This window comes from Rousettus aegyptiacus, unplaced genomic scaffold, assembly GCF_014176215.1.
Source record: "Rousettus aegyptiacus isolate mRouAeg1 unplaced genomic scaffold, mRouAeg1.p scaffold_m13_p_6, whole genome shotgun sequence".
NCBI lineage: Eukaryota > Metazoa > Chordata > Mammalia > Chiroptera > Pteropodidae > Rousettus > Rousettus aegyptiacus.
In genome coordinates, this window is record NW_023416309.1 from 56209345 (window position 1) to 56224354 (window position 15010).

Below are 15010 nucleotides of genomic sequence, written 5' to 3' on the forward strand. Positions count from 1 at the left end.
TGGGCTTGATAACGGATTAGACACAGAAATAAAAAAGTGAACTGGAAGAAAGGTTAGAAGAAAATACCCCTGTTAAGCACAGAATGATGAAAAGATAGAAAATCAAAAAGAATAAAGATCATAAAAGACATAATACAGCACAAAGTATAATATCTAACACATATAACAGGAATCTTATAGAAGAGAAAATGAGAATGCGGTAGAAGAAAAATAGTATAATGGCAGAATATTCTAGTACCAATGAAGGAACACAACATAGATTCAAGAAGTGCTGTAATGCTAAGGCATTAAAAAAATAATAAAACCAGTAAAGTATAATAGAGCTGATGAAATCAAAACCAGAAAAATCTCAAAAGCATCCAGGGAGTAGGAGTGAAGAGTGAGGAATACAGGGCGAGAAATTACCTAAGAAAGACCAACAATATGACTGACGACTAGCAGCGAGCCATAAAGAATGAAAGCCAAAGACAGTGAAAGAAAAAGTCCAATCTAAAATTATATACCCAGCCAAAAAATACATATTTATGCATCAAAAATGTGGACGATCACTGAAAAAGTGCTCACTACAAGCAATGGTTATTAAAAAACAATACGGACGACCATTATGTGCCACATGGTCAGATATATACTTCCACTTATTAAGTATACTTGTTTAAAAAAAAATCTGATAAAACTCACAATCAGAGCACACATTTTCTTTAAAAAAACAGCATAAATATTTTAGGCTTTGCCAACCCTAAAGTCCCTGTCACAACTACTCAGTTCTGCCCCTACAGCACACACGCAGCCACAGGTATCATGCGAATGTGAGTGTGGCTGTATTCCAATAAATATTTATAAAAACAGGGGAAATCCAGATTTAACTCACAAACTGTAGTTTACTGACCCTTATTCTAGATCTAACTTCCCACCTACATAAAATACAAGGAAAACATGTTAAATGATACTACAGAGGTTAGATGACCTAATTTGGGACTAATATACTGCCTTCTACAACAAATAAGTCAAAAGGTAAATAAAGAAAGTATGTGGGAGAACTTAAAAGGGCCTTAAGAGACTATCAAACAATATATGGATTCAATATCGGAATGAAAATGAGCTAAGAAAAGTCAGTGAACTTGAAGACATATCGGTAGAAACGATCAAGTCTGATCAACAAAGAGGAAAACAGGAAAAAATGAATAGATCCTCTGGGACCTATTGGAATACAAAAAGGTCTAACATTGATACTTAGGACTATGAAAAAGAAAGAGTGTGGCACAGGAAAAAAAAATTTGAAGAAACGAAGTTTTAAAATATCCTAAATTTGACAAAAGACATGAGTTCTCAGATTCAAAAAGCTCAGTGAATCTCAAATAGGATAACCACATGGAAACTTAAGCAGCAAATTGCTGAAAACTAAGACACAGGAAAAACCTTGAAAGCATTTGGAAAAATGGCGCATTACTTATAGAAACACAACAATTCAAATGATTTCAGATTTCTTATCAGAAACCATGGATGTCAGAAAGAAGTGATATAACATATTTAAAGTACTGAAAGAAAAGAACAGTTAAGAATTCTACATTCTGCAAAAACACCTCCTAGGAGTAAAGGTGAAATAAAGACATTGTCAGATGAAGAAATACTAAGGAAACTTATTGCCAAGAAAACTTCTCGAAAATAATTCCTGAAGAAAGTTATTTACACAGAACAGAAATAATACTGAAAACAAACAAACTTAAAAGATAAAGGTGGAAGGAAGAAAAGCAAAAGTAAATATCTGGGTAAACATAATTAACTATTATTTTCCTCCTGAGTTATTTGAAATATGTTTAATGTTTAAAAGGAAAAATTATAGCAATATCCAGAAAGATTTTCAGTGTCTAGAAATGTAATATTTCAGATAACTGCATATAAAGTGGGGAAGATAAAAAAACCCACATGTGGTAAGGTTCTCTACATTCCACTTTAAACAGGAAAGCACTGCTTCTAAGTAGACTGTGAAAGGCATATTTATTGTAATCTGCACAGCAAACAATAAAAAAGCAATACATAGCTATAGTCAAATCTTTACAGCAATCACTAAAAAAGCTATACGAAGACAGATATAGAAATAGATGTCTAACTAAAATGGAATACTAAAAAATGTTCAAATAAAACAAAAGAGGCAGGAAAGGAGAAAAGGAATAAAAAACAGAGGTAATAAAGAAAAAGTAAAGAATAAAATGGTAAATAAACCTAAATCAATCTATTAATAGTTACATTAAATCTAAATGTTCAAAATACACCAATTAAAGGGTAGAGATTGTAAGAACGGATAAAAAACATGACCCAACTATAGGCTAACCACAAGAAATTCACTTAGAATATAATAATATAGGCAGGTTAAACGTAAAAAATGGAAAAAAATATATCATATAACAACTAATACAGAAATTGAGCTTTACCCCTACTTGGATGGCTGCAATCAAAAACACAGATAATAAAAAGTGTTGGTAAGAATATGGAGAAACCAGAAATCTCATACTGCACTGGTGGGAATGTACGATGGTACGGCCACCGTGAAAACAGCCTAGTGATTCCTCAAAATATTAAACACAGGCAACGCATGACCCGAGGTATACACCCAAGAGAAAGTACGATAACGGAAAACTGCAGACCAATATCCCCCGAGAACATAGCTGTTTAAAGTTCTCAACAAAATATTAACAAATTGAATCCAGCAATGCATAAAGACCAAATGGAGCTTATTCAAAGAACACAAAGCTGGTTCAATAACTAAAAATCAATCTATGTAACCCACTATACTGATAGTCGAAAACAGGAAAAGATTATGATTATATTCCTTGATGTAAAAACATTTTTTTAATTTACAAAATTCAACATTCATTCTAGAAATACTTTAACCTGATAAAGGGCATCTAAAAAAAATCCTACAGCTATTATCATACTTCAATGGTGAAAAATTGAAGAGTTATCCCCTAAACTCAGAACAAGGCAGAAATGTCCTGTCGTCACTCCTAGTCAAACACTGTATTGGAAGACCTAGTTTAATTAGACAAGAAAAAGGAAGAAAAGGCATACAAATTGGAAAGGAAAAAACAAAATTGCCCCTATTGACAAATGACATGTTTACATAAGGAAATTCACCAAAACACTCATAGAACTAATAAAACAGGATGCAAAGGCAACACACAAAAAGCAACTATATTTCTAGCAATAAGCAATTAGAAATTGAGCTTCACAAAGCAATACCAATTAAAATACTACCCTCCCCAAATGTGTGTATACATATACATATGTGTGTATATATATAAATATATATTTGTATAAGTCTAAAAAACATGTACAGGATATGTACACTAAAAACTAAAAAAATGCTGATTGAAAGAAATCACAGAACACCTAAATAAATGAAGAGACACTTTATGAAAGACTCGAGATAGTAAAATCAATTCTCCTCAAATTTTAGATTTAGCTCAATTCTAATCATATTTTCAGCATGTATTCTTTTATAGAAATATACAAATTGATTCTACAATTTATTTGAAAAAGGAAACAGAAAAGCCAAAACAACATGTGAAAAAGAATGAAGTTGGCAGAATCACACTACCCAACTTTAAGATTTACTAAAAAGCTACATTAGTCAAAACAGCATGATGTTGGCAAAGGGACATCAATAAAACAGAACAGAGTCCAGAAATAGATTCACACAAAATATGACCAACTGATATTTGACAAAGGTGAAAAGGCAATTCCATGAAAAAAGGACAGTCTTTTCAATAAATGGTACTGGAACAAATGGACAGCCATATGCAAAAAAATAAATAAATAAATCTCAACCTGACCCTCTTATCTTATACAAAAATTAATTCAAAAAGAATCATAAATCCAAATGCAAAAAGTAAAACTTTCAAACTTTTAGGGGGGAAAAAATGGAAAAGGGATGAGTTATTAGACATGACATCAAAAGCACAATACATAAAAGAAAAACTCAATAAACTGGACTTCATCAAAATGACAAACTTTTGCTCTAAACTTTACTTTTCATCTGTTAAGAGGATGAAAAGAAAAGCTACAGACTGAGAGAAAACACTTGCAATCACATATAAGAGAAAAATTTGTATTCAAGATATATAAAGAACATTCAAAATACAACAGTAAGAAAATCAACAATTCAATCCAAAAATAAGCAAAAGACAAACAGAAATTTCACCGAAGATCTACGAGTAGCGAGTAGTACATGAAAATACATTCGACATCATTAGCCAGAAGGAAAACACAAAAACCATGATTAGATGCCATTATTTACATATCAGAAAAATACTGACAATTCCAACTGTCAGCAACATACAGACCAACTAGAATTACCATATATATTGCTCATGTATGTAAAATGGTGCATCCATTCAGAAAAATGGGTGAAAGTTTTTAATATGTTTTACACTAGAGAAACGTTTACACAAAAAAATCTTTGTGAACATGATTATAGCAGCTTTATTCATAATTGCCAAAACTAACAACAACCCAATGTCTTTCAACAAGAAATGGATAAACAAACTGATAGAGCCATAGAGCAGAATGCTTCTTAGCAATAAAAAGAAATGGCTATTAATACAAGCAAAAATATGGAGGAACTGCAAAAAGCATATGCTGAGCAAAAGTAGGTAGTCCCAAAAGGTTATGTACTGCATGATCCTGTTTCACATAAGTCTCAAAAACACAAAACTAGTGCAGTGACAGAGAACTGATCAACGGCTAACCTGGTGGAAAAGGTATGGCCACACAGGATGGCGTGAGAATTTTCCAGATGGAACTATTCCACATCTTGTGATGAGTATATGAATGCCAGCATGTGTTAAAATTCATAAAACTGTAACAAAAGGGTCAATTTTACATGTTAATTTTTGAAAGTTGAACAAGAAATTATGAATAACTTCGTGCCAATAAAATTTTAAAATTTAGATAAATGGATAAATTTCTTAAAAAACACAAAACTGACTCAAACCCTACAAGAAAGTCTTCACATTCAGAGGCTATCGCCATGAATTCTTCCAAACATTTTAAGGAAGAAACAAAGGCAACTTACACAAATTCTCCCAAAGAATAAAAAAAAAACAAACACACTTCCCATATCATTATATAAGGCCAGCATAACCTTTATATGAAAACCTTACATGAAAATTGCAAGTAAGGAAAATTACTGGCAAATCTCTCAAATCCTAAGAAAATATCAACTCAAATCCAACAATACATGAAAAGGCTAATACACCACGATCAAACTTGGTTAACTTCAGGAATGGAAGTTGGTTTTAACATTGAACAATTTATCACTAAAATGATATTATCTCAATAAAAATGTCAACTAAAAAAATGTAGGTCTACAGCCATGCTACCGGGATCCCGTCTGATCTTGGAAAGCTAAGCAGAGTTGGGCCTGGTTAGTACTTGGATGGGAGACCACCTAGGAAGACCAGGTACTATAGGTGTAAAAAACAAAAAAATAAGGGATTGTAAGATGACAAGATCCTTGCAATCTGTGAAGTCAACCAAGGGTTGCCTCGCCTAAAAAAAAAAAAAAAAAAAATTTAGATGCCCCCCCCGACATTAACAGAATCAAGAAAAATCATCTGATCATCTCAATGGATATCAAAGAAAGCAACTAAACCAATGCCACACCCATTTATATTAAAACTTCAACTAGGAATACAAAGGAACACACACAATCTGATAGACTAAACCTACAGCTTACGTAATATTTAAAGATGAAATATTAAAGCTTGTCTTGTATAATAGGCAATGTTACAAGGCTATCAGCTTCAACACTGCACACAGCATTTTAAGAAACAAGATACTGAGATCGAAACAGAAGAAATAAAATTACACATGGCATTACTGTATACATTAAAAAAATCAAAAAATTCTAAATTTATTAGAATGTGAATTACTAGACATAAGATCATTATAAAAATCTGTTGTATTTCTATGTACTAGCAGTAAACTAGAAAATAAAATTTTAAAAGCATAACAATAACAATTATAAACAAAAATACAAACATCTGGGAATCAATGTACGAAAAGATATTAAGATCTCCACAGGGGAAATCACAAAATATTACTGAGAGAAAATGAAGCATAACACATCACATTCATGCATTCAGAGGCTCAATACTGTAAAGATATAAATCCTCCTCAAATTGATTTGTAAATTCAATGCAATCCTAATCAAAATCCCAGGAGAGCTTTTTTCCTGCAAAGTGATAGGATTCTAAAATTTAAATAAGTACACAGAGCTAAGTAACATCACCAAGTAAACAATAGAAAATATCAAAGTTGGAGAACTTACATTCACCAAATATGAAAACTTTTAAAGCTGCAGTAATTAGGACAATTCGGCACTGGCGTTAAGGTTAAATAAATACATATATATATATATATATATATATATATATATATATATATATATATCTCTCCAAAGGAACAGAACAGCAGAGCCAGAAACAAACCTGAACATACACCATTACTGGACAGGACAGAGGTGCAATGAGGGAAAAGAATATTTCAATGGATGGTGCTGGGTTATCTGGATATTCACAGGGAAAAAATAAACATCGACCTCTATCGCGCAAAACACCCAACAATTAATTGGATCCTAAATGTGAAAAGGAAAACAATAAAGCTTCTAGAACACACAGGAAAATATCTTTATAACTCTGGGGAGGCAAAGATACTCAAAAAAGCACTAATCATTTTTTTAAAATGATATGTGAAATTTTATTAAAATTAAAAACTTCTATTCATCAAAAGATAATATTACAAAAGTGAAAAGGCAAGCCACAGACTAGATCAAGGTATCTGCAATGAAAAGATCATGCATACAGAAATATAAAAAACTACTATTAATCAGTAAGAAAAAGACAAGCAACCTAATTTTTTTAATGGGCAAAAAAACTTAAACACATCACCAAGAAGAACAGTCAAGTAGCCAAAAAACATATGACAATGTCCTCAGGATCTTCAGTCACCAAAAAAATGAGACCAAAACCGCTAGACACTACTACACACCTACTGAAATCACTGAAACTGCGTATACTGAAAAGACCAGGTGTTAGCGAGGATGTAGAGCAACTGGAATTCTCACGTGGTCAACAGGAGTGCAAACTAGTAGAACCGTTTTGGAAAACTGTCAGGCGATATTCATAATAACCCAGATTTGGAAACAGCCCAAATGTCCATCGACAGGAGACTGAATGAATGTAGGAGTGAATAACTAACTAAATAAGAAAATTGTGGTTATTTTCACATAGTATACTATTCCACAACTAAATGAAGCAATCTGGTGCTACATATAACATGAATAAACATGAATAAACCTCACAAATCCATGTTCACCCAAAGAAGCCAGGTAGAAGAAAAAAAGTGCATGCCCAAGGATACCATGATACCATTTACATCAAGTTAAGCAGACAAAACTCAACGTAATGGAGAAAGGATAATCTTTTCAACAAATGACAAATGGAACAATTTGACATTCATACGAAAAAAAAAGAAAAAAGGAACTCAACCAGTATGTCCAACCTTACACAAAAATTTACTCAGAACAAATTATAGATCTAAATATAAAAAGTAAAACTTTCAAACTTTCAAAGAAAACACAGAAGATCTATGTGACCCTGGCTTAGGCAGAGTTCTTTACTATAACAACAAAAGCACAATCTGTAGGAGAAAAAATTCATAAATTCAACTTCATCAAAATCAAGAACCGCTCTTCAAGAAGACACTGTTGAATGAAAAAACAAGGCAAAGGACAGGAGAAAACACTTACAAATCATATACCTAACAAAGAACTTATATCCAGAATACAGAAAGAATTCTCCAATCTTAACAGTAAGTAAATAAACAACCCAATTTAAAAATAGGCAAAAGATTTGAATACACATTTCCCAAAAGATATACAGATGACAAGTAAGCACATGAAAAGTGCTCAACATCATTAGTAATCAGGGAAATGTTAATTAAAACCACAATGAGAAACAAGTACAGCCATTATCAAAAACAGCTTAACACAATGTGAGAAGTCATGACAGTGGCTACCTTTATTTAGAAGGGAAGGAGCGGCAGGGGCCACGAAGGGACTTCTGTGGTGCTAACAATGTTCTCTTTTTTGATCAGGTTGATGAGTGACATAGGTGTTCATTCTGTGAGAGCTATGTATACACTTATGATCTGCTCACTTTTCAATATGTGTATTATAATTCACTAAATAAGTTCACGTTAAAACAGAGAAAAACTTCCCATAAGCAACTCCAAGTCTAGGTGGTTTCACCAGTGAATTCTACCAAACACTGAATGGAAAAAAAAAATTACACAACAATCGTCCACAAACTGTCAAAAACAGGTTCTCATTTAATGATTCCCGCGTAACCTGATATCAAAATTTGACAAGGCCACTACAAGAAAGAAAAAATGTGGTATGATCTCTCTCATAGACAAAGTTGCAAAATTCCTAAACAAAATATTAACAAACTGAATCCAATAATATATGTTGGATTTATCCAGGAATATATTTAACATTGAAAATGATCACTGTAATTCATCAACATGAACAGACTAAATGAGAAATTCAGATAATTATCATGATAAAAAAAAACTGATAACGAGAGTCATGAGACATGCTCACACACACTTAGCAAATAAGCAGGAAGAAACTTCCTTAACCTAGTAACAGAGTAATCCACAAAACAAACTTAAAAGATAACATCACACCTAACAGTGCAACATTGAAAGCATTCTCTGAGAGCAAAAAAGATAATGCCTTCTGGCCCCTTCTTTTCAGCATTCTACGGGAGGTCCTAGACAGTGTAACAAGGGTGGGGAAAGTTATGAAGGATTGGAAAGGAAGAAATAAAACTATCATTTTGCAGTGTGCATATAAATATATGTAAAAAATCTAAAAGAATCTACAGTTAAACTATGTCTCAAAGGATAAATCATTATCGTTAGCCTCTACAAGTAAACTATTAAAATGCAAAAGAATCTACAGGTAAAAAGCAGAATGAATAAATAAAACTGTGGTATAATCGTGTAAAGGAATCCTATACAGTAATGGAAATGAATGAACTACTGCAACAACTTGAGCGAATCTTGCAGAAGGCTGAGTGAAAGACACTAAAAAAACACAGTGAAGACTTCCATTTACATATTCAGGAACAGATAAATCTATGTTAAAATTCCCTGTGGTTACTGGTTAGTGGTCACCTTTAGAGAGGACGGAGGGAGTCATTTAGAGAGAATTGGTAGAGTTCAAGTGGAGCTTTAAGACTCTGTAATATTCCTCTTGACCAATTACATAGGTGTGTTCACTGATAACTGGGCCACACTCTTTTGATCTGTTCATTTTAATATACATATGCTATATGTCTCCATGTTTCAGAAAGTTTATTACACATTTTTCTAATCTTATCCTACTGTCCGACACCTTTTCATGGCTCCCCATGGCCTAAAAGTAACATCTTCAATTCTAAGGCATGGCATACTATGATGTAGCTTCTACTTTTAAACTCATCCTCGCCTGTCTACCCCACACACGTACTTTACATTCTAATTTACCGAAGTATTCACAGGCCCAGCACATGCTGTCCCGCTTCAAACCTTCACGTCTTCAGGTAGTTTGCTTGTCTGAAATTCTTTCTCCACACTCCTCCCCTCCACACTCACCACACCCTGCTCCGGCCTCTCCACCTAACTTGGATATAAGCACCTTTAACTCTTCCTCGAAGTTAATCAATCAGTGACTTCTGTAATCAACATATCTATTATTGTACACGTCAAGCTATACCATTAATTGCATATTTATATGCCAGTCCATCCTCTTATACAATGAACAACTCAAGCACAAGGTCTCAATTTTCATGTTGCCAGTGCCTAGCATGAAGCTTGGCACATGGTAGTCACTCACTCAACAAATTTTACTGTTATGAAAATATACTTATAAATTAAGAAAGTAAAACCATCTAGAATGAAGCCTAGGTCTCATACTTCCTCCACAGCACATAACACAGCAATAAACACATTATAGGCATATAACAGTGATGGTATAGGCAGTAATAGAACCCATACCAAAACTCAGCTCCATGGGTAAACCGCTCTTTTCAAACCATCTGCTCACCTAAGGTAGATATGTCCTATTAGAAGTGCAAAAGTCATTTTCCTTTTATACACATAGATTTCTAGAGTTTTGAGCTAGAAGAAATCAACAGAAATTACCTAGCCGAAATCTTTAGGAAAGAACTGAAGCCCAGAAAAATTAAGTGGTTTGCTCAAGGTCAAGGCTACAGCAGGAAGGCCAAGGGTAGGACTCAGATCCCCTGGCCTCTCACTTAGTTTTTTCTCACAATCCATGCACCTCCCCTTTCATGCCGTGTGACTTTTCAAAGTAAGTGGTAGGGCTGCTTTACTACCTTAGATAGTTAGTATACTCGATTGCAAATTTTTTAAATTTCATTTTAAGATCTGGCTTTAACACATGAATACTAAAAGTACCAACAAGTTCAACCAGGAAAACACCATTTCCAGTTCCAATATCAAGCACTGAAGCATCCAACGGAATCTTGTGTTTCTGCATCCACCTTATTAGTCGATTCATACTCTCTTCTCCAAACCTATTAAAAACAAAGAATCAGTCAATCAAGTAACAGAGGGATATAGAGAAAGGTTACAGCTATATTCCTTTTAAGCAGATTATTCAATATGCTCAATTATATCTTTTTTGAAAGTAAGAATATCTGACTGCTTAAGCTTCATCTCTACTACTATTTAGGGAGAAACACGCCTCAAAATAAAATGGGTAAGTTTGGTATATTACTCATTAATGTTACTCTACATCAGCATTAACACACATATTGGTAACTCAAAATTTTATTGCTTATTAAAAATATTTTAATTTTTTAAAAGTTATAGGACGAGAGTAATCTTCCAATACGATCATTAAATTTAAATCTGGGTCATTAAAAAACAACAAAAAAAAGAGATTCTTTATAACTACCCACTAAAGCCAGAATTAGTCCAAGGTTCCCAAGATGTTCAGGCCATCTTTCTCTGGGATGAGCACTTAAAAGACACACATATACACACACACGATCTTCTGAATCACAATTCCAGCATTTTGTGTAACTCACCAGATTTCTCCTCTATCTCCATATTCCTGGAAAGTGCGCAGTTCTCTCTCATAGACAGCATCCCAACTACATAAATGATCAAATGCAAAGCAAGATTCTTGAATTAAACTGTATTATAAATTAAATGTATGTTTTTGATGCGTTAGAGATATTTATGACAGACGTTTAAAACATTAGTGTTATCAGTAAGTACGCATAGCTCAATCTCTGAACAGCCTCGTGTTAAAAATGAAAGACACAGACAAGCAGAATAAATTTACATGTATAAAGTACTTAAAACAATACCTGACACCTAATAATGCTATATTTTAGCTTAAAAATTACAAAGGAGTTTTGTTCAAGTATTCCTTAGTTCAAAACACAAGTCTAAAACTTGACTGTCCAGGCATAGTGTAATACAGCACTTTTCAGGTTAGAATGTGCAGAAACAAGGATTTTCTACGAATACAGTGGTTACCGACAAAGGAATTCACCAAAGATAAGCGCTGATTCAAGGTTAAGTTTTAAAATTTACTCCTTTTAAATCCAGCTTCCCCCATCATTTGCCTTCTATTCATCACCTTCCATTTCATCTCCCTAGAACCCCTGCTCTCTCTCACCCCTCCAAGCTACCGCTCATCCTTCCCTTTCCCCACGTTCATCGCCCACTTATTAATTCATTAAGTAATTACTGAACATCTGTTTTAGGTCAGATCACTTTCTCCTACCGCAAGATGCCCCGCTACCTACCTCCTCGCTCCCTCCTCAGGTCACCCTACACTCCCCCGCCCCTCCCAGCTCCCACATCCCCTATCCTCGTCCCCTGAGCCTTGCCAGCAGCGCGGCCAACGGTTCTTCCCTCTTCCCCTCCCTCCCCGCCCCCTCACCCTCGCCCACCATCCCTGTTCTTCAGCCCTGCCCTGGCCCCCTTTCCCCAAGCATGCCCTTCAGATTCAATACCCCGTAAAAAGCCTCCCCAAGATCTTCAGAGGGCGTCCCGAAAGCCGCGAGCCCCTCAGATATCACACCTTTGAAATGACTCTTAACCGCCCCCAGGGAGGCCCCTCGGAATCCCACCCCTCCAAAACCCCTTACTCTCGCCCGAGACTGCCCTTTACGCTTCCTCCCGCCACGCCCCCGAGGCTCCCCCCACGCCAGCATCCGGGACCCCCAAGGCTGCATCCCTCCATCTCCTACGCCCGGGCCCAGCCCGCGCAGCGCCGCTCACCCTGCCCTGCCCTGCGCCACACTCACTGCTCTTGGGTTCCCAATGCCGACGGGGCGAAGCCATCCTCTCCGGGACTGACCGCCCCGGACGGCGCCGAGACCCCTGCGGCGTCGCCGCCCGACGCGCCCGCGCTCATCCCGCTCCGCGCAGCGGACGGCCGTTGGGCTGCCATAGAGACGTGGCGCGGGCAGAGCGGACGTGCGGCCCGGCACCTCTAGGCAACGGGAGGCCGCTCTCTCTACTGCTCCCCGCCCGCGCGGGTCCTGGGCTCCACCTTGGTACCAAGTCCCAGATTCCTAACCCAGGCATGGGCTGGGCTGGACTTCGCCACTCTCCCCTGCTCCCTCCAGCCATCATCAGATGCACGCACTCCTGGAAGTGCCTGCCTAAGCGCCACTGTGTCTGGAGACCTATGTGTAAGGGACTATTCAAGGTATTGCACTTTGGAACAGAGACTGGCAGAAAAAAAGACAGCTAACACTGCCCAACCCCAAACACGCATCACCGGACCTCTCCACATTGCGAACAGATCTGAGCAGCATTATTTGCCTGCCACCTAATTCCATTTGTGGCCGGGATCCCGCCTTGAAAATAAAGTTCTGGTCCCTTCTGACTTGACGTCACTAGGTGGACATGCAAATTACGCCCAGAGAAATGAATATCCTACGACCCACTCCCCACCCCAAAATGCACCAATCACGGGGATCAGAGTGTTGTGGAAGAGGGCTAAGTGAGAGTCCAGATGCCCAGATGCCTGACTCAGTTCTGCCCCTCACCAGGCATCTGGTCCTGTCCAAAACTCCTAACTTCTGTGTGAGTCAGTTTCCTCACCTATACCGCGCCCGAAACGGATGGTGACTTGTTCTACAGGATTACTCCCAAACGGTGAGCCCGAAATTCCTCTGCCTCTTCGTCTGACTGCAATTGGTAGTTCTGCAATATAATGGAAGAGATCTTGAGCACCAAAGGTCTTGGGGAGTGGAGGGGTTCTGTAGCAGCAACGAAATACTGGCGGCCCAATGCCCTAGGCAAGGCTCTCAAAGGCTTCTAGCGAGGCTGCGTTCCAACCAAAAGGAATGTTTCCTAGGCCACGTTTCTGTTGACTCACAGACAGGAGCCCAGTAACAAATCCCTAGACATTAACAGCAACAACAGTTGCCTTTCCAGCTCCCGGAAATCCTTGTTAGGACCAAATATAAATCTCCTCCTACACAAGATGTTCCAAGATCTTCAGGCAACCACTGGTGATAGAATTCGGCAAAAGACAGATGGGAGTCCATGTGTACAGTGATTAAAGAACCCATGAAAGAGCGTAAGTAGCCTTATTACAGAGTAATAAAACTACCAGATGCCACTGCCAATTAGTGCTGCTCTGGGCGGATGGTTGTTTTCATCTTTTCTAGGCTCTGGAGGCTAGAGAAAGCAAGCTTGAATGTGACTGAGTAGGACTTAAAAAGTTTTAGGTTATAATTAAGAAGCACCCATGAAAGATAAGGCTGTCTGCAATCTGATGTCTTGCCAACACTTAAGTTGTTTTTGCCATGTGTTATGCTGAAAACACTTGTTGGTATTGAGCCCTGGAAAAACCCACAGCTTATACAGAGTTCCTTCTCTGGTCCAGGATTACTCTGGCTGTTTAGTCCTGAAGGCTGCTGTGACACCACCTCTGATCACCCGGGGTAACAAGATTCTTGGTCGGGGTGGAGAAGCTCAATCGTCTCAGAGCTGGCCACCACCTGGGAGAATCTAGAATGTGCCAAAGGTCACGATCCCTCCCACTGGGTACCCCTTACATGAGGCTGGAGGGAAGCCCTGTAAGTACTCTAAGTTGCCTGTCTTGATCACACTCTGCCCATTTCTGCAGCCTGAAATTCTGCTCACCTGCAACTTTTCTGAAACTGCTTTCAAGAATTTTCAACTACTTCTCAGTTGGCAAAACAAGGGTTAAGTTCCAGGCTTTACCTCCCTTGATCTTCTGTAGCTGTCAATGCCACTTAGCATACCCTTCTTGAAAAGACTTTTTCCTCCTAGCACCACCTACTGTTAAGTGAGCCTTTAGAAAAGGGAGCTAGGTACCCAGCTCAAGTTGGATTGCCAGGTTGTGAGTCCTGGCCTTATTATGTGTGGATATGGGCAAGTTCCTTAACTTCTCAAGGTCTCAGTTTGCCCATCCTTATAACAAGGATAATAATAGTGTCTATGGCATAGGGCAGCAGTAGAGATTAAATGAGATAATTCCTGTAAAATCCTACGTGCCTGATGTATAAATGTTCAATAAAGGCTAGCGCAGTTTCTTCAACCATAAAATGAAGTTTTAAATGGGTTAGGAAGATTAAATAAGTTAATACACTGCACATGTAAAGAGCTTCGAACAGAGCCCGACATAAATTGGTGTTCAGTAAATGTTAACAATCGTTCTTATTATTAGTGACTTCCAATTCCATCCTCTACCCTCAGCTCCAGACTTCTTTTGCAGCTGCCTAGATGTTTCTTGTCATATTAAACTCACTTGTTCAAAACCAAACTGTCTTGCACGTCCTTCTCCCACTGCCCCCATGCTTCCAAACCCTCTCTTCCCTGTGTTCTGCATTCAACCGGTCACTGACCACCCTACCATCACCCAAAGCAGAGCATCATTCTTGCC

The 15010-nt window shown here is 37.4% G+C and overlaps 1 protein-coding gene and 1 long non-coding RNA gene across 7 annotated transcripts in view; one reads left to right on the plus strand and one right to left on the minus strand.

Annotated features, from left to right (window-relative positions):
- Positions 1–12538, minus strand: part of EEF1AKMT2 (EEF1A lysine methyltransferase 2) — a 30161-nt gene extending 17623 nt beyond the window's left edge. For 2 of the 6 annotated variants that reach the window (XR_004951389.1, XM_016118490.2), the window contains exons 1-3: positions 12393–12538; positions 11160–11225; positions 10529–10643 (exon numbers count right to left, since the gene is read on the minus strand). Coding sequence is in view for 4 of the 6 variants with exons in the window: in XM_016118490.2 (XP_015973976.2) it covers positions 10529–10643; positions 11160–11225; positions 12393–12538 (327 nt within the window). In the remaining 2 variants the exon portion in view is untranslated. Of the gene's footprint in view, positions 1–10524; positions 10644–11159; positions 11226–12366 lie in introns of all 6 variants that reach the window. The other 4 variants (XR_004951390.1, XM_036222745.1, XM_036222746.1 and 1 more) reach the window with 4 other exon arrangements.
- Positions 1821–3569, plus strand: LOC107497071. Its single transcript, XR_001593713.2, has 2 exons — positions 1821–1933; positions 3538–3569. It is a non-coding gene; the product is annotated as an uncharacterized LOC107497071 (long non-coding RNA).
- Positions 12539–15010: the final 2472 nt, after the last annotated feature.